This window comes from Salvia splendens, chromosome 21 (assembly GCF_004379255.2).
Source record: "Salvia splendens isolate huo1 chromosome 21, SspV2, whole genome shotgun sequence".
NCBI classification, from domain to species: domain Eukaryota; kingdom Viridiplantae; phylum Streptophyta; class Magnoliopsida; order Lamiales; family Lamiaceae; genus Salvia; species Salvia splendens.
The window spans coordinates 19,064,633-19,090,330 of NC_056052.1; the positions used below are offsets into that span (position 1 = coordinate 19,064,633).

Consider the following 25,698-nt stretch of genomic DNA (forward strand, 5'->3'; position numbering starts at 1 on the left):
CTGGTTCGTCGGCTGTTTCCCTTTTAAAGCATATGCCCTTGCCTGAGTGGGAAGTCCTTGACGACGTTGTTGCTGCTGCTGTTGTGGTGCGGGTAAGTATCCCCTCGGTTCGGCTTGTAGTGCCCGCACTTGCGGACGGAACCCTTGATTGTTCTGTCCTGCTCCCATCCCCATAATCTTACTCGGGCATTCTCTTGAGAAGTGGCCATTTCCACCACAAGTGTAGCATTTATTGCTCTTTTCTCTGCACTCCCCAAAATGGTTCTTAAAGCACTTAGCACACTGGGGGGCTCTAGGCCGGAAGTCACCCCTCTGATAGGGAGTACTCTGTCTACCTCCATACTGCGGTGGGTTTCTGATGGGTTGCTGCCTCTTGTTATTATATGGAGTCCGATCTCCATCTCACTTCCTTTTATCTCAGAAATTATGTTGTTGAAGTGGCACTGGTGTAGTATTTGCTACTGTCATCTCCTTAGGCAACGCTTCTTCCACATCTAATGCACAAGCCAAAATCTCAGAATATGAAAGTCCTCTGCGACTTGCCACTGCTACTCTTATTTCGTGCTTGAGACCAGCACGGAACTTTTCTGCCATTTTCTCATCTGTATCCACCAACTCGGGAGCATATCGAGTAATTTCACACAGTGCACGGTCGTACTCTGTCACCGTCATATTCCCTTGCTTCAAAGTATGGAATTCAACTACCTTTGCTCGCCTATAGCTCATGGGAACGTACTTATTGTACACCTCTTCCTTGAATATCTCCCAAGTAAGCGCTTCACGGCGTTCAGGGTTCATGGTCCTTAGCTTGGTATCCCACCAAAAATCTGTGGGCCCCGTTAATTGAAAAGTCACACAAGCGAGGCGTTCCTTGTCGGTGCACTCCATAAAATCAAATATGCGCTCGATGGTGCGTATCCAGGTCTCTGCCTTAGATGGTTCTCCCAGTCCATCAAACTGTGGGGGTTTTTGCCTAAAAAAGGTATCAATGTATTGTTTGGGTTGAGGCGGGGGTGGAGGTGGTGGTGGAGGAGGAGGTGGTGGTGGTGGTTGCTCTCGTGGTGGTGGTGGTGGTTGCTCTCCCTCGACATTCTGAGGGTCCACAGGGTCCTCCTCTCCACGTCCACACCCAGGTCTACGTCCACGTCTCGGTGGCATTCTGATTCAAAACGCATAGATTAATATGGTCGCTCCAATTATTTATCACTACATTATCGTATCAAGACTTCTCACGCAACCTTTCATATATAACGATTATAGACTACGTATACAAAATCAAGCTACGTATGCGCATGTAACATCAACTATCATCACTCAAACTTCCATTCACACTTTCCGAACATTTATACTTATTATTTTTCTTTTTATCCTTTTGGTATTAGAGATTTACTGTGGTTCACTATTCCACGTTCATTTATTATGCTCGGAGAAGCAATAATTGAGTTGCTACATACAACTAGAATCGATGATGTAAGGTCTAACGTTCATCCAAAACAGTCCGCAATCACACAAAGAATTCATAATATCATACTTCAGTATCTACGAGTCATTACTCAAATCATCACATAAAGGCCACATAATCAAGCATACACAAACAATTATCACTAGACGTCTCAACACATAACAACATCATGTTCCTCAAAATCTCAATAGGAAAAGAACTAGCATGCTTTCACTTAAAGTTCAAATATTTCCCAAAAATATTCACAAGTTTCCACAAAAAATGTTTTTTTTTCCGGCAATCTAATTCCACCATGAACAACTAATCATTTCCATTCCCAAAATATTTACCTCAAAATCACTTACAAAAATTTTGGTTACCTCTTTTCAGGTTGAGCACGATGGTCGGATGTTGAGCCTTTGATACTTTAAAAAAAAAATTATTTAATTATTTTGATCTAGGGATGCTAATCTAGATCAAGAAGGAAAGAAGACTCTTGGGTCCAGAGCGGAAAGAAAATTTGCTCTGATACCACTCTGTCACGCCCGCATTTTCTAAGGATAGAAAACACGGTTGATCGCGACTAGGGGATGATTAAAGAAGCGGGGAAGAAAGGGGAAAAACATACACATTTGACCAAAAATTTGATAACTGAATTAACCTTGAAACGTCATAATATTATCCTAGCAATAATACCAACTCTAAGTAAATAAAGAATGGAAAATAAACAAATTTTCAAACGAGTTAGACTCTCCACGAATAAACAATTCTAAAGAAAATGACTCTTAGCGGAAGCGTTCAAGACACGGAAAATGTCGAGTATGAAGACACGAAAAATCCAACAATTATTAATCATGACAAAACAATCCATGAACTTTGCTCAACATCCTCCACGTCCGTCGCCGCTCAATCTGCACATTAAGAAAAATAATATGCAGGGCTGAGTACTTGATGCACTCAGTGGACATATGCCAAAACATAGTTTGTCAAGCCATAATCAAGTGACCTTGGGGGTTTTAATTAAAAGAACCCAAGTACACAAAACATTTATTTCACAAGTTCGGTTGGCCAACCATTTTCCATCCACATTCACCATCACCATATCTGAACATACATGACAAGTAACGTGGCCACGAACCAAGTCACTAGACCGGCCAACTCCAAAGAGATAGCACACTATCTACGGGGTGTACACTAGTCCGAGCAGGGTTTGCGGCCCTACTGGGACCCGAATTCAATTAAACATACATGGCATAGCCACTTCAGATAGGTTCATTCAAAACAAAACATGGTAGGACAAACACTTTCCACCTCCTTTCACATAAAAAGTATTTAGAACATAGTCCTTATCTAAAGAAAGCCCACCTCAAACGCTTACTCCTCAATTACTTTCTGTTCCCACCGCAAACAACGTGCACAAGTTCACCCTTTTCGAAATAACATAATATGCAAAAATCAGACTTTGCAAAATAAAACAATTTAACAATGCATGCATCCTAAGTGTGTGCTCAATTTATCCTTCGTTCACATATAATAAAACATATTTATCAATTAACCACCCTAGTTCCCAACATAGAAAACTCTCGGTCATCACTGAAATTAGGCGGTATGTAAAATTCTAATACAATAAATCCAACTTGTTAATAAACTATACCAATCCAATTAAACGAAAATGAAAAATGAAAAAGAAACTGTGTAACTTAATATACTCCCAAACAGTACACGTCTACTCCCTATCACACAAAAAGATAAAACATAAATAAGAGAATTTAAGAAATATACTCCCAATCACCTTCGGGTACATACCCCTTTCGCAACACACGTATTATGTATACATTTAATATCAATTTCTCACTTTAAAACTATTATATACTAAAACTAATTGACCCTATAAAATAATATAATTAGTAGTGCTTAACAATCAAAATTAGAAAAACAAACAAAGTCAGCAGCAACGTATATATACTCCCTACCCAAACTAATTCATTTTTCTCAATCAAAACCCACTTAGTCCAAGGCAAGAAAGGCCCAATAAGAGTAAAAAAAAAATTATACCAACACTTAAACTAAAGAAAAAACAATAGTAGCCCAGAATACTCTCTGCCACCACACGTCTCTCAGGCTCCTTCTTCATTCAATTTTATTAAAACTCCCATCTCTCTCTCTATCTCACCTCTCTCTCCCACCGCCATTCTTCCCCAAATTCACCACAACCATTCCCTCAATACCAAGCTCAAGTTCTCGTCTCTATATCCAAGTAGACACAAAAAAAACCCCAAAACAGATTCTCTCCTTCTCGCTCGCTGCTGTACCCGCAGCCGCCGTCCATAGCCGCTACAATTCGCAGCCGTCACCGCTTCTTCGTCGCCGAGCAGCACCGCTCGCACAACAGGTAAGTTCCCTTCCCTTTTCCCCATTCTAAACCTTTTATTAAATTCTTTAATTATTCAAATATCAAATATTAGTGGCCAGAAGTATCTTCCATAATTAGGGTTGAAGAGATAAAACCAAAAGGGCAACTTCTAATAGCATTAAAGGTCAAGTCTTTAACAAGAACAATCAACCAATAATTTTTTCAGGAGTTTTAATCGTGTGAGCTACTGTAAATATGTGAAACTAAGACATGGGATGGAATGCAGAGGATTCAGAAAAAAAAAGAGTGGATATACCTTCACGGAAGAAGCAGAACTTGCAGAAGAGAAGGTATTGAAAATGATCACAACTCTCTGGGTTTCTCCTCCACTCTCTGATTTCGAAAATTTTGATTATGGAATCGAATAATATGCAGATTTTGAACTCAATGGGAGAAGAAGAAATTACCTTCAATGAAGGGAAGAAAAGCTGCAGGAACGACGGTTTGTTGAGATTGTGGGAGGAGATGTATAAATGGAGTTAATAGAGAGTATTTGGTTGGAGATTTTTAAGGAGAGAAGAAGATATGGAGAAAACCGAATAGAAGTGGGATTGGAAGAAATTTATTTGACTAAAATTTGATTGCAGGAGGAGTAGAATAATTATTTATTATTTTAGCTTCTCAAAAATTGGTCAACTAAAAAGAAATAAAGGCTAGAACAATAGAGATAAATGATATGCCCAAATATATATAATTTTAGTACATTGATTAAATTGTGGTGTTTTATTATTTTAGTACTTTGGTGTTATTCCAAGCACATTGTAAACGAATGCCCAAATTTTCCCATCGACGACTCTCACGTCAATCTCGTCGACAACTTACACCACACAATTAATCAACAATAACTCAAGCATTCACTATTTCCATTCACAACCAATCGAGACAAACACATTATTTTATTCAAGGGCTATCACTCGCTCGTTCTAAAAATAAAAATCTTAACTTAAAAAGATAGAAAAAAAAAAACGGGTATTACACTACTTAAGGCTCTGATTGTGAGACTCATAGTCCACTAACTCATTCAATCTACTTTTTCTACATTTCTTAAAATTGGTGTCCAAATCAAAATGTTACTCTTATTATGAGATGGATGTAGTAATATTTTCATATGTTTAAATTCATTATATATATGTACTTTTTATACATGAAAAGGAAATCATTCATTAGGTTGGATCAAGGATCAAGGTCCGAATGGAGGTAGAAATTATACAAAATTGAAGATTGTGTATATAGATGATAGATAAATAAATATTTTGTTAAAAAGTTGAATTAAGTTGGATCTAGTAAGAGTCAAGAATGAATGGGTTATCGCGTTTTGGATATGTTCCCCTAAATCGTAGTATTAATAATTGGACTTGAAAAGAATATATGCTAAGTTTAACGACTAACTAAAAGAAATAAAAAGTACTAACATAGTGCCAGGAATTCACTTATCGTCCGTATGGTTGAGTAATTGGAAAATTCACCTATTATCTCAAGGTGGTAGATTACTTTCGATCAAATATGTTCTATCGGCTATTTCAATGTTCAGCACGAGTTTTAATGCAAAGTTAGTAAAATGAGAGAGAAGTAGAGAGAAAAAATAATTAAAGTATTGTTAGTGGGATATGAGTCCACCTTATTAGAGATAAAAGAGTTTCTAAAATTGGAAAGTGCATATTCTTGTGGGACAGACTAAAAAAGAAAAAGTGCATATTCTTGTGGGACGAATGGAGTAAGTATTGTACTCAATTATATATCAAAAACAAAACAATTAATAAATTTAAACTAAAATGCAAGTTGGAATAACCCAAAGCCAGAAAATGCGCTTAACAGAGTTTGAACTTAGGTCTTTAACTATAACAAATGAATGTACTACCACTAGGCTACTCACAGTTTTGGAGGTACAACCGTACCCCCTTGTATTTAATTGGATCCGCCACTTGTCCCAACCTGTTGGAAAGAGGAGATAACATCACACACACACGCACTCTATCTAATCTCAAGATCTGGGCTCAAGTGTTTCTTTCTTCTCTCACTCTTTGATTCTCCTCTGCTATGAAAAATGAGTAGTCCTCGTCTCTATGGCACAACTCATCCCATGCCCTTTTATATTCTGTTGAGAGTGAAGTTAGTTAAGTTAGTTATAACTAACTCTTCCAAACAACATGCATTGCTGAGTCTGTTTTATCCGAGCCAATGCTCCGAGCCATCTCATCCGAACCAGGCTCGAGCCAATTCACATGACCACAAACCTAACAATCTCCACCTTGGACATGTGAATCACCCCTCATACTTCGTCTCAAACTCAAAACTTCACCTCACTGTGCAACCACACTCACCAGTCTCAAGCAATGCTCGAGCTTAGAGACTGGCAGTGCCTTAGTCAATGCATCAGCCGCATTGTCTTCTAAGCCAACTTTCAATACTTCTACCTCATCCTTTTCAACCCGGTGTCTGATGAAATGTAGCCGAAACTGATAGCTCCAGTATTATCACAAAACACTCTGACTCTTTTCTGCTCTACACCAAAATCAGCCAAGATTCTTTTTAACCAGATCCCTTCTTTCATTGGCTCTGTTAGAGCAATATACTCAGCCTCTGTGGTAGATAACGCAACAACAAGTTCAAGTGTGGATTTCCAACTATCTGCAGCACCATGAAGCTTGAATATGTAACCTGTTTGTGACTTTCTGCTGTCCAAATTTGCAGCATAATCTGAGTCATAATAGCCAATTAATGGATCATCATCTCCAGGATCTTTCTTCTTAAACAAAATTCCAAGATCATTGCTGTCTTTTATGTACCTCAACATCCACTTCAGGGCATACCAATGCTCTCTTCCAAATTCCTTCATATACCTGCTTGTGACACTTATACCATGAGCCAAATCTGGTTTTGTGCAGATCATGCAGTACATGATGCTTCCTATGATATTTGCATAGGGTATCTTTAACATCTCATATTTCTCTTGATCTGTATTAGGGACCTGCCGTAGTGATAGCTTGAAATGTTGAGCTAGTGATATAGATACCTTCTGGGAATCCTCCATCTGGAACCTTTTAATAACTTTGTTCAAGTAATCAGTCTGCACCAAATAAATCTCTCTTTTATCTCTGTTCCTTTGAATGTCCATTCCCAGAATCCTTCTAGCCTCCCCTAGATCCTTCATCTCAAACTCCCTACTCAATTCAGACTTTACTGATCTTATTTCATTCATGTCAGCTGCAACCACTAGCATATCATCAACATATAGCACTAGATAGGCCAATGCCTTCTTTCCATTAGACTTTATATATACACAATTGTCATAAGCTGACTTGATGAAACCAATGCTGTTAAGGTGTGAATCAAACTTGAGATACCATTGCCTACTGCTTTGCTTTAGGCCATATAGGCTTTTCTTCAACAAACAAACTTTATCCTCCTGCCCTTGAACAACAAACCCTTTTGGCTGCTCCATGTATATAGTCTCAATCAAATCTCCATGCAGGAATGCTGTCTTGACATCAAGTTGATGTAGCTCCCAGTTTCTCTAAGCAACTACAGACAGCAAGATTCTGATGGAAGAGTGCTTTACAACTGGGGAGAATACCTCATTACAATCCACTCATTCCTTTTGCATATATCCCTTTGAAACTAATCTTGCTTTGTATCTGACCTTATTTCCATCAGAAACCTCTACTTTCTTTTTGAAAATCCATTTACACCCCACTGGCTTTTGTGAAGTTGACCTGTCAGAGAGGATCCAGTCTTATTTTTTATGAGTGACTCTATTTCTTCTTTCATAGCCTCAAACCATTTCTCCCATTCATTCCCTTCATTGCTTCCTCATATGTGGCAGGTTAATCAAATTCTATACACTCTCCCACATTAAGTGCAAAATAGGCCATTTCATAGTCTGAGAACTTGGACGGCAGTTTTGGCATTCTTCTTGGTCTCTCTCTGGCTGCATTTGGAACTGCAGGGGTGGCATTTGTAGGAGTAGCCTGCTGCTCATTTTCTGAATTTCTCACTTCATTATCTGCATCAGTGACTTCATTGCTGCCATTATTCACTAGCTCCACCTCAACTGATGCAGTCTCCTTCACTTCAGTAAGGTAAGACATAGAAACTTCATTAAAAGTGACATCTATACTTACTATCAGCTTTCCATTTCTAGGTTCAGTGCACCAGAGACTGTACGCTTTGGATCCACTCTGATAGCCTAGGAAAATGCATCTTAATGCTCTGGACTCCAACTTTCCTTGCTTGATATGTGCATATGCTCTACAACCAAATGATCTTAGCTTGTTGAAATCAGGTAGCTGGCCATGCCATCTAGTATCTGGTACATCAAAATTCACTGCTGATGAGGGAGATTTATTTTTTATCACAGCAGCTGTTGCTACAGCTTCACCCCAAAACCTCTTATCAACTCCAGATGACAGCAACATGCATCTGACTCTCTCCATGATGGTCTTGTTCATTCTTTCTGCCACTCCGTTTTGTAGTGGATTTCTGGGTGTTGTTCTGTGCCTTTGAATTCCTTTATTCTTGCAGTACTCAATGAACTCTGAAGATAGATACTCTAGGCCGTTGTCAGTTCTTAAACACTTGAGGCTAACCTTATTTTCCCTTTCAACCATTAAGTGCCATTCTTTGAAGAACTTTATAGCTTCTGACTTCTCTTTGAGTACTTGCACCTACAGTTTTCTTAAAAAATCATCTATAATTGTCATGAAATATCTTCCTCCCTTCATGGTCAATGGCTGAGCAGGCCCCAGATTTCACTATGGGCATATTCAAGTACTAAGGCAGATGTATATCTCCCTTTAGGAAATGGCAACTTCTTACTCTTTCCCATCATACACTGCTCACACTTGCTGAGATCCTCATTCTTCTCCATTTTGAATACTCCTTTCTTTGCAAGATGTAGCATTCCCTTTGTACCCAAGTGACCCATTCTGATATGCCAAGTGTTCAAGCTTATCTGTTTTTCAGCAATGTTTGCACTTCTAGTGACAACATCAGCTTTAAGATAATAGAGAGTTTGTCTCTTGACAACAGTCATCACTGTCTTGGAGCCTTTATAGATGACCAATCTTCCATTCTCTGGTCTAAAACCATATCCTCTAGTTTCAAGAAGTCCAAGAGAAACAAGATTTCTCTTAATCTCTGGTATGAACCTTACATCAGTGAGCAGTATCACAGAACCATCAATAAGCTTCAACCTGATATTACTTATTCCTCTTATCACACAAGTCTGATTATTTCCAAGGATCACAAAACCATTTGATACCTCAAAATCTTCAAACCATTGCTTGTGAGAACTCACATGAAAATTACAACCAGAGTCTATGATCCAAGCCTCTCCTATTGCTTCTGCCACTACATTCATGATCTGGTGCATTGGTTCCTCTTGCAGTACATCAGTAGAACCATGATCATTCCCTTCTACAGCCTGCTTTCTCTTCCATGAGAAGCAGTTTTCCTTAATGTGCCTTGGTTTGTTGCAGTAATGGCAGCTGCGAGTCTCCTTCTTCTCCCCCTTTTGTTTATCTTGGAAATTCTTGGAGACTCCAGCCTTAGGCTTGGACTTATACTTGAACTTCTTGACAGTTAGGACCTCTGCAGATACCTCAGATTGGCCATTCTCAGATCTTTGTAGAATTTTTTATTTTAAAGCCGTTTGCACCTCCATCAAAGTGATGGATTTCTCCCTCCCATACAACATCGCATCTTTGAAGTGCTCATACGATCTAGGAAGGGCGTTTAGCAACGCAATCGCTTTATCCTCCTCTTCCATCTTAGCATCAACATTCTCTAGATCATCCAATATCTTGTTTAATTGATCCAATTGATCCCCAATCGGCTTATCATCATTGAATCTAAAAGAATACAAGCGTTGTTTAAGATATAACCTGTTGGCTAGCGACTTGGTCATGTAGAGTTCTTCCAATTTCTTCCAGATCGTAGCTGCAGATTCCTCTCTTGCTACCTCTCTCAATACTTTGTCATCTAGATTCAAGATGATCATACTCTTTGCCTTCTTCAAGATCTCGAGTTGTTTTCCGTCAGACTTCCCGTCCTTCTCAACTTGCTCCAAGGCTTCATCCAATCCTTGATGAGTTAGCAATGCCTTCATCTTGATTTGCCATAGACCGAAATCGTTCGAGCCATTAAATTTCTCGGCTTCGAATCTAGCCATCGCCTTCTTCGATTCCTACAGACGGCGCCACTTGTTTGTTTATGATGACGATTGAATCCAAGAACGATCAAGAATAGAAACAACACAAGGATTTTACGTGGTTTGGTTTAATCAAACCTACGTCCACGGGAAACTGTATGAGGATCTTTTATTCACTAATGCTAGATGAAGATTACAATAGGAAACACAAACGGAATGAAGAACAACACACACACACACGCACTCTATCTAATCTCAAGATCTGGGCTCAAGTGTTTCTTTCTTCTCTCACTCTTTAATTCTCCTCTGCTATGAAAAATGAGTAGTCCTCGTCTCTATGACACAACTCATCCAATGCCCTTTTATATTCTGTTGAGAGTGAAGTTCGTTAAGTTAGTTATAACTAACTCTTCCAAACAGCATGCATTGCTGAGTCTGTTTTATCCGAGCCAATGCTCTGAGCCATCTCATCCGAACCAGGCTCGAGCCAATTCACATGACCACGAACCTAACAGGTTTGGGCATTAGAAAATTCGAAGATACTATAAAATCTTTTTCTATGAAGTTGTGGTGGATGATTAAATTGAATAAGGGTTTGTGGTCTAACGTCTTGCTTTCTTTGTCTCCAAACTCTCGTAAGAAAACCTCATGGTCTCGCATTTTGAAGGTGGATCTAGATGCTTCAAGGTTATCTAAGGTTCTTGTCAGACGTGGTGATCGCTCCTTTTGGTTTGACAATTGGTATTGCCTTGGTGTTTAATGGGATTTACCATATGACATACATCCTCCTCAATCACATATTTCGATTAGAGATTTTTTCGAGGATAGGGCGGGTTATGCAGAGGTGTTCGAAAATTTTATCTCGCAAGAGGCTATATGGACTTTGATGCATATGGAGATGAACTTTAGAGACGACCTTGATATGCTTGTTTGGGCTCTTACTACAATTGGGATTTTTTCAGTTAAATCAGCTTATGAAGCTATTCGGAATTCTCATGAAGAGGTTTCTCTAGTGCCACATTTATGGAATAAGTATATCCCCTTGCGTATTTCAATTTTCAATTGAAGATTTTTCTAATTGCCTATATCCTTTCCCTGAGGTTCTTCAAAGATATGGTTATGTTCTACAACCCTTGATATGTTGCTTTCTGCCAAGGTGCTTATGATAGTATTGGACATGTTTTTTTCTCTTGTGCAAAATCACATGGCATATGGACATATTTTGCAGGAATCTTGGATATCAATTTCCATAATGACATTGGCTTATGGAATTATGTTCAATCATGGGTCTCCAAAGGGGGTTCATCCTCAACTTGGAAAATCATTATTAAAGTGATTCCTTTGTTTATAACATGGAAGATTTGGAAGGCTAGAAACAGATACCTCTTTGATTTAGAGAAATTTTCTCAAGATCGAATAGCAAAAGAAGTGCATATGCATGTTTGGAATATGTGTAAAGCTTGAAGTTTAGGTGTATCTTCTCAAAGGGAAAGGAACAAAATTGACAGAGCGTTTGGGTTGAAGCTGAAAATTACCAGGATGAATCAAGCTATTTCTGTTTGTTGGAAGCCTTCAAGCTCTTATATCTTAAACACAGATGGTTCCTGTTTTAGCTCTCCAAGAGCAACATGATGTGCATATGTGCTCAGGGATCAACATGGTCACTTTATTTTGGCAGTATTAGTGTTTTTGGGGCATGTTGATAGTTTTGCCGCTGAAATTATGAGAATTTTGACGGGGATGAGAAAGTGTGCTAGTATTGGTTTATGGAACGTGAGAGTTCAAACGGACAACAAACCACTAGCACAAATGTTAGATAAGGGTGAAGGGTTCCCATGGATGAACTATGACGAGTTGTGTGAAATTTATAAAATCATGAACACATATACATACGAGGTGGAGCATATTTTCCGTGAAGTGAATGTCGTCGCACATTTCTTGGCGAAACAAGCGTCCTCAAGTTCTCTCAATCGAATACAATTTTACTTCTATGCTCCCCCGCACTACAAGAGGTTTGCTACGTCTAGATAGTATTTCCTACCCATACTTGCAAGAAAAAAAGGCAATAGCTCCAAGGAGACATTCCAACACAAAAGATAATGGTGTGAAAATGCTCGAGTTGGATTTTTGCGTCGAGAAAGTGGAGTTGGGGAATGAGAGGTGATGGTTAATGATAGCACAAGGATATTGAAGAGCTTCACCATTTGATTGTGTTGCTATTCAAATAGAGATCTTTAGTTTTAAAAAGGGAAGGATAGCACAAGGGTATTGAAGATCTTCACCATTTGATTGTATTGCTATATATAGAGATCTTTAATTTAAAAAAAAGGAAAGGTTAGAAGCCAGTTGAAAATTTGTATCGCTGTCTTTGTATTTGAAGTTATCAATGGAAATGGATTCTTGATTTTAAAAAAAAAGTACTGACATAATGCAAAATTGAAAACCCAATTCAGCCAAAAGAAATTTTTTACATAATCATCAAAAGGGAGATTTGAAACGTGTGATACTTTATAGATCCCATGCCTATTTTGGTCATTTTACAACCGGTTTAAAATTTTAAACGCCCCTCGTCGTGTGGCATTTTGCAACGGTCATATACACAACAACGTCTCTCTTCATTCTCTCCAAAACAACATTTCAAATTTCAATCAGATCTTCGCCTTCTTCCTCTCTCATCTCCCCCTCTCTCGCTGCACACTCCGCCATTGATATACAACCTTATTTCTTCAGCTTTATCAGATCTTTCTTAAAATTTATAGGTTCCTTCAAAGTAATTAACTGGTTCCAACCATGGCCAAGTCCGGTTCTGAAATCTTCGAGAACAGCAGATTCTTCGGGAGCATCACCTCTTCAGTGCCGTTCAAGAGCTTACTCTCAAAATCGAAGCAGAAACCCTCTCTAACTCGACGCTCCAAATTTCCGTCCGAATCCGAGAACGTATCTCCGATGGATCCCAACATTCAAATCTGCGATCCTTCCCTTTCCTCCTCTTCCTTCCCCAAAAAATCACCTTCAAAAGGCAAAATCAATCCTCGAAAGGGAGAACTCGCCGCATCAGAAGTTGAGCAAAAAGTACCCGAAGCTTCAGATCCACCAGTGAAGGTATTTCTATTTTGGCGGACTGAAACCCTAATTATATTTGTATAATTCGAAAATTCTTACTAATATGAATGCAAAAGAGTTTTTCTTTTTGCTACAGAGAGGGGAGTCGTGATCTAGTTTGCTGTTTTTTTGGTATTTTGATAGGTGACGGTGAGAATTAGTCCTGCTGTTGGAGATGCAATGTTGAGAAAAGTTTCCAAGAATTCACTATGTGTTGATGAAAGGAAATTTACATTTGATACGGTGTTTGAGTCAGATTCGACTCAGGTTTGGCATTTATACAACATTTTTCATTACAAATCTCTTGAGCGTTTCATTTGGATTCTCTGATTACATGGACTGAGATTGAAGAACTCATCTTCTTAGTTTAGTGCTAAAACTTTAAACTCGAATAAAGTTATGGCTTTGTGATTATAGGAGGAAGTATACCAATCAGTAGGCGCTCCTTTGGTTAAGGATGCATTATGCGGTTATAATACATCAATAATCTCTTATGGACAGGTAAATTTCTGGCCTAATCTTAAATTAAATTTTAATACTGAAATTTTGATATATCCTTTGGTTTTTGAATACTAGACTGGGAGTGGGAAGACCTACACTATGTGGGGACCTCAAAGTGCAATGGTGGATGATCCATCCATCAGTGGTCTTCAGGGTATAGTCCCTCGCATTTTCCAGGATCTTTTCTCGAAGATTCAACAGGTAGATTACTCAGCATAGTCAGTTTAAATTGTCAGATTTTAACTCGGCAGTCTGACTTATGCGATATGTATGTCATTGCTTCTCAGGAACAAGGGAATGTTGATGGCAAAAAGATTAATTATCAGTGCCGCTGCTCATTTCTCGAGGTGATTCTTCTTCGCAGAGCATAAAAAAATACTACAGTACTTCGTTTGAATTTATTACACAGCTTAGTTTAAACATGATCCATTTCTGTAGGTGTATGATGACAAGATTGGTGATCTTCTTGATCCAACTCAACGGGACTTGGAGATAAAGGATGATGTAAAAAATGGATTTTATGTAGAGAATTTGACTGAGGAGTATGTTGCCTGCTATGAGGATATCACTCAGATTCTAATTAAGGTAAGAGGGAGGCTGGACTTATATTGATACTTGCATATTTTCCTTTCTTATTGCTGGTTTTACTCTAGTTAAATTTTATCACGCAGGGCCTATCAAATAGAAAGATAGGAGCAACAAATATAAACTCCAAGAGCTCAAGATCACATGTTATGTTCACATGCATAATTGAATCATGGTGCAAGGTATAATCAGTAATGCTCCAACATATTTGATTTCAATGTTCCAGCCAAATCCAAAAAAGCTGTTGAAAACTTGTTATGGATGTTTACATTGTGATAGTTGATTCACTTGAATCTTCAATATCGTTCGGGGTTGTTTCTTCAGTGATGGTTGAACATCAAGTGAAAGTTTGTGTGTGTATTCTGAATCTTTTCCTATATTCATTTAATCTTCTAATCCTAGAAACTACCATGCAGGATTCCTCATCCAAGTGCTTTGGTAGTTCAAAGACTAGTAGAATCTGTCTGGTTGACCTTGCTGGATTCGAGAGAAATGTTGCTGACAACGCTAGTAGGCAGCATGTGAAAGAAGGAAAATACATAAAGAAGTCCATATCACAGCTTGGGTATGCGTCACCTTTTGAGCTCGGTTCAGACCTTTGTTTAGTGTTATATCAAAGTTAATGCATTTTCTTTGTCTACAGTTCTTTCATATGAAGTCTTTTGATTGCATAATCATCATTGCATACAGTACACAGGGTTGAATATGCTTTTGTCTCAAACATTCATTTTATTGCATACATCTGATTCACTGCTTCTTATGAATTGGTATAGGCGCTTGGTTAACATCATTGCTGGAAGGCTACCTGACAAATTGGATGAAGTTCCATATAGAAGTTCTCGTCTGACTCATCTTCTGAGAGAATCATTTGGTGGCAATGCTAAACTTTCCGTTATATGCACCATCAGACCAGACCACAAGTAATAAATTCTATCCATTTAACTTTTATTTAGCAAACGATTTATGGAAAATTTGATGAAGTTCCATATAGAAGTTCTCGTACTGTATGCAAATGATGATTATGCAATCAAAAGACTTCATATGAAAGAATGAACCTGATGAGTTGGAAAATTTGATGTTGAGTTGACTAAACATGTTCTTGGTGGTGGTACTGTTTCAGTTTAACCTGTAATAGCTAACTGGAAGGTTATAAAGTTTAGAAGCAGAGATAATTATCTAAAACTAGGTTGTCTCCTATTCTTACTCTCATGAGTTCGATTGTTGTTTGCTTACAAAACAGGAGTAGCAGTGAAAGTATAAGCACTCTTAGATTTGGACTGCGAGCAAAGCTCATGAAGAATGAACCTGTAGTGAATGAAATAACAGAAGATGATGTGAATGACCTGAGCGATCAGATTCGTCAGTTAAAGGTATTGTTGGTCGTTATTGAAAGAAGAACTTAGATAAGCTTTTTTTTTCTTTTTATTGTTTTGGTGAATCAAGAAGGTCCTTCATTGATGCAGGAAGAGCTTATGAGGGCTAAATCCAGTTCATCTGAATCATTTGAGAGCATTTCTGGCAACTTTAGAGGGGGAAATGTGCGTCAAAGCTTGAATCTTTTGAGACAAAACCTCAACCGTTCACTGATCTTGCCTTGCATGGAGAATGATTCCGAAGAGAATATATGCATCAATGAGGAAGATGTGAAAGAATTAAAGCTTCACATTGACAAATTGCGTAGCTCTGAGAATGGAGAGAGTGAACAATATATAAGTTGTTCTGAAGAAAGTGAAACTGAGGAGCCATTCTCTAACAGCACTGAACTAGTGGACGATCAAGACAGCGTTGCTATTGATCTTCCTCCACTGATGAATAGCTTGTCAATCAGTACTAGTCATCAGTTGCTTCAAGATCCTGTATTGTCTGAGTCACCTAAGATAAGAAATTCTCAACTGAAAAGCCTGATCTTCGCATCAAATCATCTTGAAGAAGTGCGGCAGTCGCAAAAACCAGACAACGTTGCATCATCCTTAAGATCTAGTAGAATATTTGCAGGCCCTACCGAGTCCCTAGAAGCTAGCCTCCATAGGGGCTTGCAGATCATAGACTATCATCAGAGGAAGTCTGCTCCAGATAGATCATCTGTGTCGTTCTCGTTTGAGCATTTGGCTAATGTTTCTGCTGCTCAAACCTCACCTGAAAGACACCCTACAGATCAGTCATCTGCTACTTTTGTTTGCACTAAATGTCAAGGAAGAAATGAGGTAAATGAATCGAAGGGATTAGCTGACAAGGACCTCAGTGCTATCTGCAAGGACCAAGCAGCTCAGATTGAGCTTCTAAACAAGAAGGTATGGATATTTTATTTGTTGCAGAATGTTGGACATATTAAGCCATGAATGTTGGACATATTAAGCCATGAATGTTGTAGTTAATTTTCTGGTGTGACGACGCAGTTGGAGCAATGCAAGTGCATGAATGATCAGTCTGCTATCAGCATATGCAGCGGCTCGACTAATTTCTCAGACTTAAAAAACCATCTTCAGCCAATCAATGAGGAAGAACCTGAGAACTTTGACAATCCAAACTCTGCTAACAAGGTAAGGAATTTTCTCGCTAAGAAGTCCATGCCTGTTATTTTTGCCCTTAGCCTGAGCCTTTTGTGTTTTCCAGCTCCTCACATGGAACAGTGAAGAAAATGAACAACCAGAATTCATAAAGGAGACTTGTGAAATCAAAGAAGTACAAGAAAACTACAGTCTTAGCACAAAAGAATCATTTACTTCCGAAAAGAGGGAAGCATTGATAAGTGAAATCGAAGTTCTCAAACAAAAACTGAAGTTCTACACTGATGCACCAGCACGTCGATCAACTGACAAACTCAGATCGTCACTGCTGTCACAGTCCTTCCAGCTAAGAAAAAGCACTACATTTGCTAATAGCGGAGAGGAGCTGGAGAAGGAAAGAGAAAGGTGGATGGAAATGGAAAGTGATTGGATCTCACTAACTGATGAACTGAGAATCGAAATTGAGTCCAACCGTCAGCGAGCAGAAGAGGTGGAGATGGAACTAAGGTCAGAAAAGAAGTGCACGGAAGAGCTGGACGATGCCCTCAAAAGATCGGTCATCAATCATGCCAGAATGATCGAGCATTATGCAGACTTGCAAGAGAATTACAACGAGATAGCGGAGAAGCATAGAGCAATCATGGAAGGGATAGCAGAGGTGAAAAAGGCCGCCTCTAAAGCAGGCGCCAAGGGTCGGCATGGCTCTCGTTTTGCAAAGGCCCTCTCAGCTGAGCTCTCTGCTATGAGGGTGGAGAGGGAGAGAGAAAGGGAGTTGCTGAGGAAGGAGAACCGAAGTCTCAAGGTTCAACTCAAAGACACCGCGGAAGCTGTGCATGCTGCAGGAGAACTACTTGTTAGATTGAGAGAAGCAGAAGCAGCAGCCTCTCTAGCTGAGGTAAACAGACCTAATATTAATATACTTGTAACTAAATATGCATACAACATTGTGGCAAGTGAATGAGAAATCTGACATGTGTGTGCAGGAGAAGAACTTGACGATGGAAGAAGAGAACGAGAGACTGCGGAAACAGTTGGAGAAGGTGAAGAGGAAGCACAAGATGGAGATGATGACCATGAAACAATATCTAGCAGAAAGCAGACTACCAGAGGCTGCTTTGAGGGGCCCCATATATAGACAAGACTCTGATGAAGTAGCAGCAACTCCTTGCTATGATACAATGCCAGATGATGATGAGGCTTGGAGGGCTGAGTTTGGGGCAATATATCAACACCCATTTTGAAACCCAACATTTTCACCCATCTATCTACTTCCTATTTATTCTTATTTCAACGGCAGTCAATGAGTGTGGTTCTTGGCCACCATGATTCATGTTATGAATTTATAAACGAGGTTCGTTACATAAGCTTGAAAATATATTTGTTTTCAAGTAATTAACGTTGGTGTCTATGATAATTTCCAAAGTAGGAGTTGTTATGTGTCATTGTAATAGTACGTGAATCCCAATAGACATTGCTTAGCTCACGAAGAGATTTTAGATCTCAAGTATTTGCATATAAATTCATAAATTTTCGAGAAATCCTAGTTTTGCAAAACCAATTTAATTTTCTCTACCAAACATAATGTTTTAATTTTGCAATCAATCAAAATTTCAAAATAAACATGACTTAATGGCTTACAACCGAGACTACTGGATGTCAACTAAAATAATATATTATAGTACTTACTAAATTTGTGGTACTTTCTTCAATCTCATTTGTCCATTTTTGTTTTTCATTTTCTTCCTCATTTCTTAATATAAACCCTAATTAAAAAAATGGAATATTCAGTTTAGTACTATAATGTTATGTCGTTTCACTAGCACCACACAATGTTGATCGAATTCTTGCTCCACTTGTCCCTCTTCATCCAGCAACATAAATATGTTACGAGTCTTATTGCATTGCTATGCTCTAGACAATTTGAATAATAGACATCGTAGTTTCCGTTTCATTATCAAGATTTCGATTTCAATAAATCGAATCGCATATTTCAGTGACACAACACTCCCCTTTATGTTAATCAACCTAATTAACAAAAGATCAAACCAGTTACTAATCAAGATTAGACCTTGTTTGCTAGCGAGGGGACACAGTCTTGTTTCACTAATCGATCACAAATACACACAGCATGAACACAAAAGTTACAAAAACAGACCCACTTAACTTCACATTCACCACAAAGGATTCAAGAATTGCATGTACACCAATAGGAAAACTTAGCCTTTCACTTACTAGCATAAACATACCAAACCTCAAAACCCAAACAACACACACACACAAACTAAATCAAATAATCCGACCAGTCAGAAATATGCGACGTCTGATCCATAGTAAAACTCGGCATCTTATCCATCTTAATCGGATTCTCCTTCCAACCAACCAGATTCCCCACCGCCGTCGTCCTCGCCGGAACCCGCTTCAGCACCACCGAGCCAGCCCCATCCTCAATCCTCACATTGCCAAGCACACAAGTCCCCGCACCAATCTTGACACTCTGCTCTGAATCAATAGCGCCAGGATTGGCAGGCTTAAAAAGCAATGGACGGGGGTCTGTCGCAAATCGTAGCAGACCGCGTGCAGGATGTCCTGATCAAGAGATCAATTTTATGGAGATGTGATTGGCAAGAGCGCTCTCCATGGAGTCATGGGATAGAATTGAGGTGGAGTAGTAGTTTGACCAGCGATGATGGCACTCGCCTCAGCAGCCACAAATTTGTGGACATGGAAGGGAATGGGAGGAGTGGTGAGGTGAAATTAGTGGATAGGGAATGGGAGGAGTGGTGAGGGTTGTTGAAGAGAGTTATATAAAAATTATTTAATAGAGCGGGATTGGAAGAGGAAGAGGAAGAGGATGGCGTGTTGTCTGTGTGTCAAACTCCAAATTCAATTTCACTGTCATTTCTCCTTTATATATATACTCTCCCTGCACAAATGTTCGTTCCACTCAGCTTACAATTTTAAATATTCACAGAGAGATTATTAGTTTGAGTAGCAAGAGAGTTAATAGCAATTAGCAACATTCAAGTTGTTGGTTGCCTATATATTGCAGATTGCTCGATTATCTCTGATATTGTATCGCAAATTGTTTACATATATATCACATATTGTTTTCCTAGATTGTCATTTTAACTATGGTATCATTATATTGCTTTAATTTGGAACCATATACCGAGTTGCTTGTCTAGATTGTCATTTTAACGGTAATGACATGCATAACGTGTTGAACTGTCCTACGGTGACATTTTTACTTCACACGTAAGGTAAGTATAATGTATACTATGGAATTGTTATTATTAAAAAATCAATTTCTTTTCTACCCATCCATCGGATTATCTATTACCAAAATTTTATATCTAAAATATTGAAACTAAATGCATCTAAAATACTTTTCGCATTTTTATGCTTTTATTTCTTTAATTAAATATTTTGATGCATTTTAAATTTATTTTTCAGTAAAAATAAAATTAAAGTTTTCTCCTACCTTTAATATTTTTCATTAACTTTTTATATGTTATTAAAAATTAAGATTGATTAATCAATATACTAAAAAAGTTTAAATTAGCACATTTATCACTACTTCTATAGATTTTTATAAAATAAAAAATAAATTATCATTTTAGAATATTAATTTATTATGACTACAATTTAGTTTTCTTGGAATATTAATTAATTAATATTCATCAAAAAATAAGTTTTCTTCCATCCTTAACATTTTACGTTTATGTTATTGAAAATTTTTTATGCATATAAATTTGTTCCGTTGCATAACAAATGTAAGTGTTCTTACACTATTAATATTTTATTTTCTTCTTTATTTTATTTAATTATTTATACATGCTATAAAATATATTAAAAGTTGTAATTAATTAATATACTAATAAAGTTCAAATTAATTAATTTAAAATTTTAAGAGTATAATATAAAAAAATTTAAAATAAGAAATAAGATTTATATGCATAACAAATTTCAAATTAAAGAAATAAAGACCAATATATTAATGAAATCTTCCATATATTAGGTGTATTTAGTTTCCATAATACACATTGATTATGATAACCGTTGTAAAAAACTATAGTTGATCACACCAAATCATATTGCCAATTTGGTGTATCAAGACCATGGAATATTTTCCCTTGAACATAATCTTCTTTACTTAATATTTTCCCTTGACCATAATCTTCTTTACTTAAATTATAAATTTGTTAAACAAAATTCGTGATTCAGCATCAACTTGATTACGGAATTCTTACTCAATCACAACAATATATTAATCCACAACATCAAATTGACTTTTGGAATGAGAAATAAAATTTTCAGATTTTATAGTAGTAAGTCATGAAACTTCTCTCAAGTTCAATTCTAAAGTGAGTATATCATCTTTCTAATGATTGGTTGGAACGAAGACGTGATGCTGTTATAGATTCAACATCGGACCCTGCAAACACTTCCTCACCTATATTTTTATCTTTTTACAAATATTTTATCATATAACATAACATATTAATTTATCTTGAAATTATCCTCACCGATCGACCACATGACTAAAGGTTTTGTCCTCTTCAGCCTATCAATTATTCAGTCTATATATAAATTTGAATAATCATAAAAAAATAATCTGGATTTTAGTAACAAGTACAGCCGACCAAAGCTTTAATGTTTACTTCATCTCATTATGATGTTATAATAGGAGTACTATATTATGGGTTTTCCTCTGCAGTTGGGAAAATGATTATTCGATTCACACAAAACTTATTAAAGATAAAGGTTCATTATAGTTGACGTTCACGTTATTACAGTTATAGTAGTAGTAGTAGTATAATTTACGATCTAGAATAATCAAATTTCAGATTGAGATTTAATACTTTTTTTAAAATAAAAATAAGATTGAGATTTAATACACAAATCATTGTTGTTCTATGCAATTTTAAAGGTACGGAGATATCTCACTTTTAGATCCATACGATGATGCGTAAGAGCATTCACATCCATGCTCTTGCCACTCTTTGGTAAGAGCATGGAAGTGGACCCGGATCCACTTTTATTTATTTTTTACTCTCTGCTCATTTCTAAGAGCACAATACACACATCCATACTCTTCCGCAAGGACATGCTCAAGGTCCCACTATTCTATTATTTAATTTAAATAAAAACATTTCCACAATATTAAAATGCATTAAAAATACCCGGAATACTATTACAAATTACTAAAAATTTAAAAATTACATAATTAAAATCCTAAATATTAAAAATTACATAATTAAAGTCCTAAAAATTTAAAATTGCATAATTAAATTCATAAAATTAAAAAAACCCACTACTCGTGGCCAAATTTCCCCCAAATGTGTTTGATTAGGTCTTCTTGTAGCTCAATGTGGGTTCTGGTATCGCGCATTGTGTGTCTTGTTTCGATCCTCTCGTGCACCGTCGTATGCACACCTCGGCGTGGGGGAGACCTCGCGGTTGAGCTTCCGGCTTCATCCTCGTCGTTAAAGTTAGCCGCCCTCGGCCCTTCGTCAGCTATAATCATGTTGTGCAAGATAATACACGTGTACATGATGTCGGCGATATTCTTAACGTACCATAGCTGAGACGGGGTCACAATGTTGAATAGGCCTTGAAGGACCCTAAAAGCTCTTTCTATGTCTTTTCGAGCACACTCTTGATGCTGCAAAAAAAGAACCCGTCTCGGGTCTTGCGGATTGCTGAACGACTTCAAGAAAGTCGACCACCTTGGATAGATACCATCGGCGAGATAGTAACCCAGGTGGTATGGATTTCCGTTGACGGTGAAGTCGATCACCGGTGCTACACCATTCAAAACATCATTGAAGAGTGGTGAAGAATAGAGCACGTTCAAGTCGTTGTTGGATCCGGCAACACCGAAATATGCATGCCAAATCCATAGGCGGTAGTTGGCGACCGCTTCAAGGATAAGCGTTGGGCCGCCGCCTTTGTGGCCGCTTAAGTGTTCCCCCCTTCAAGCATTCAGGCAATTCTTCCACTTCTAATGCATGCAGTCAATGCTACCAAGCATACCGGGAAAACCGTGGACTGTTTCGTGAAGATGAAGCAACCGTTGACAATCTTCGGTGGTGGGTGCCCGAAGGAATTCCTCACCGAAAGCAGAATGAACTCCGTCGCAAAAATTTTTGAGGCATATGATTCCAGTTGACTCACCCACATACAAATACTAGTTGAAGAGGTCAGCCGTTTGCCCAGTAGCAAGTTGTCGGAGGGCACAAGTACACTTCTGCAACCCTGAGAGACTTTGCCGACCGGTTGCGTCTCTACGTGATTGAAAGTATTCAACACGGACGGACAATGTGTTGACAATACGCATAAACAACCGTTTTGACATGCGAAAACGGCGCCGAAAGTAATTTTCCGAAAACCGCGGCTGGTCGGAAAAATAGTCGGCAACGAGCCTTTCGTGGGCTCCCTCCCGGTCATGAGGGATGTAGCGGTGATTTGATCTAGTTGGTCGAGGAGGAGGGGCGGGGGGTAGCGGCGGCGACATATGCTTCATAGGCGGCACGATATTGTTCACAGTATTCTTGTTATTCACGCACCGCTTCCGCAATGATATCGGTGAAATCCAATTTTGAATTTTTAGAGAGGGTTTGAGTGAGAGACGAAGATGTAGATGAGTTGTATGAAAAAATATAAATGCGAGATAATTTGATGTGAAAAATGGATGATGAATGCATGTATTTATAGATGATTTTGAGATTAATATTTTTTTTAAAAATCAAAAAAATTTCAAAAAAATGGTAATAAAACGACTATATTTTTGGGAATCCGAATTTTTGTTTTTTATTTTTATTTTTGGTATTATTTTTAATTTTTTTTTTAAAAATAGAAAATCCAACGGCTAATCCGTTGGCAAATAGAAATGAGCCACGTCGCCTGCTCAGCGGCACGGACATGCTCGATGCATCGAGCAGCGCCGTGCCAACGGCAAGAGCACAGCGGCAGACACGGTGTTGCTGCGCCAGCGGCACGGACGCGTGCCGTCGTCCGTCCCAGAGAGAACCGATGCGGATGCTCTAATGCCTGTGTGTTAAGCATATTTTCAATTTATCACTGTTACATTTCGATATATATTAATTGATCTAAAGCCAAAAAAATTGGTACATTCGAGTCTCCCGCACACCGAGTTCATTGTTTATTACTTTACTTCTTTCTTCCGCCATTAAATGTCCAATTTTCCTTTTCTATCTGTCTGCCAATAAACATCTCATTTCACTTTTACTCCTATATTTAGTAAGTAGATCTTACATTCCACTATCTTATTCCAGCACATTTTATTATAAAACTAATATATAAAAGTATGTATCAAACTCCACTAATTTTTTCTACCTAGTTTACTTTATAAAGTCAAATAATTTCTTAAAATTTGTGCCGATTTAAATATGAAAAGTTTAACTATGTATGGAGGGAGTAACTGATTATGAGGCATCAGTGGCTTGGTCGTATTTAGAACTGATTTAGTCTTAAACAGGTTTGATTAGTTCAAAAAAGTCGAGTATTTATAATTTTAGAGGTTGTTCTCATTATGCGTCAGTGCAAAAGAGACTTCTCAGTTCTACATGGCTATAGAAACTTGGGCAAATTGCAGGAAATATAATAAGCCTTGGTTAAATTTTGATCGGTCCCATATTTTTAAAACTAATCAAAAAAGTTATGAAGTTTGAATTTGCTTGTAATTATTGATTATAAAAAAAATCCGGTCACCTACATGTAGTATGTTGTTGGTATTTTTCAATTTAATATAAGTACTTAAGGAATATTAATAAGTGTCACTATCGTGATTAATATTGATTTATCATTTCATAATCTTGATTTTTTAATGTTATTTGAGTTTCCTATTAGTTCAATATAATTAATTTATTTTTTCAAAAAGTATTAAATGTTCTGATTGACTTTATTTATTATACTGAAATAAGTCTCAATTAGCTAAGTTTCTATACAATAAATACTTAATCAGAACATATTTTGAGAACAATATCAACTTTGACAAAGTCGAGACATGATTATGTAAAGTAAGAATACTAGCCTCCTCGAATATTCATCACACTACCCAAAATAATGTGAATATTGCATTGTGAAAACCAACATATTGACAAGTCAAAGTACCATATAATCAACAATAATGTATTCTCAATGTTACTTATATAGATAAAGAAATAAATAATCACATAGAGTTTGTACTTGGTTTAACCAACAATAAGTCCTTATCTCAACGTGATCCATTCAGTGCTATATCACGCTCGTGTCATCAGTCTTGTAAGATATGAAGTGACTTCAATTGACACTAGCAACCGTTAGCAATATAGTTTACACATCTATCTAGAATATTGATAACTTACTTCTACAAAGTAGTCACTAAAAGATTTTTTCTAATCACAGGTCCGTTTAGTATACAATGTAGAAGGACTTGTGTTGTTTACTATTTCCCACAATTTAATTGACTATAAGAAAAATAAGAAATTTATAATACAAGCAACTATAAGTATGTTTTTCAAGTATTCACTCATTCTCCATGTTAGGAAAAAAATTTCACCCTTAGTCGGTGGAGTCCAGTTGTGCCAAGTGTGGCGACCTGGCTAGACCCCCCTCTCCATCGTGAACTGCTCGCCGAGAGGAGACCCCTGCAATGGGTCTCTCCCCTTCTTGTCTTAGCAAGACAAGTCCGAGCCATTTTGGCTCAGGCATTATGAATGCTCTAAAGTAAAATAGAGAATAAGGTAAGATGATTATATGTTTTATTTTTCGTCATTATAGAAAATAACTCAAGTAAATTGAAACATAACAGAAAAGAATATGACACAATTAAATTGGGATAGAGAGAGCATTATAGATCAAGAAAATTTACCCCAAAACATGTTAGAAATAATGGGATAAAATTCTCAAACCGTGTACAGACGGTACTATAACTATTACAATCGAAGGAAAATAACAGCAATAAGTCGAATGAAAATTACAACGGAAAAAATAAAAC

At 37.5% G+C, this 25,698-nt stretch overlaps 2 protein-coding genes across 2 annotated transcripts; one reads left to right on the forward strand and one right to left on the reverse strand.

The window, feature by feature from the left end:
* Positions 1 to 417: 417 nt before the first annotated feature.
* LOC121784332 lies at positions 418 to 3,858 on the reverse strand. The gene is made up of 3 exons (XM_042182489.1): positions 3,754 to 3,858; positions 3,615 to 3,688; positions 418 to 973 (listed from the first exon to the last, which is right to left on the reverse strand). The coding sequence occupies exons 1-3, from the start codon at positions 3,856 to 3,858 to the stop codon at positions 418 to 420; spliced, it is 735 nt and encodes a 244-aa protein (XP_042038423.1).
* Positions 3,859 to 12,614: 8,756 nt separating this feature from the next.
* Positions 12,615 to 18,134, forward strand: LOC121783815 (kinesin-like protein KIN-12F). Its single transcript, XM_042181992.1, has 14 exons — positions 12,615 to 13,104; positions 13,249 to 13,371; positions 13,522 to 13,605; positions 13,681 to 13,806; positions 13,893 to 13,952; positions 14,044 to 14,190; positions 14,277 to 14,372; positions 14,607 to 14,755; positions 14,964 to 15,110; positions 15,431 to 15,560; positions 15,654 to 16,481; positions 16,587 to 16,730; positions 16,804 to 17,592; positions 17,681 to 18,134. Exons 1-14 carry the CDS (start codon positions 12,793 to 12,795, stop codon positions 17,936 to 17,938), a joined length of 3,393 nt encoding a protein of 1,130 aa, XP_042037926.1. The 5' UTR covers positions 12,615 to 12,792; the 3' UTR covers positions 17,939 to 18,134.
* The last annotated feature ends 7,564 nt before the right edge of the window (positions 18,135 to 25,698 follow it).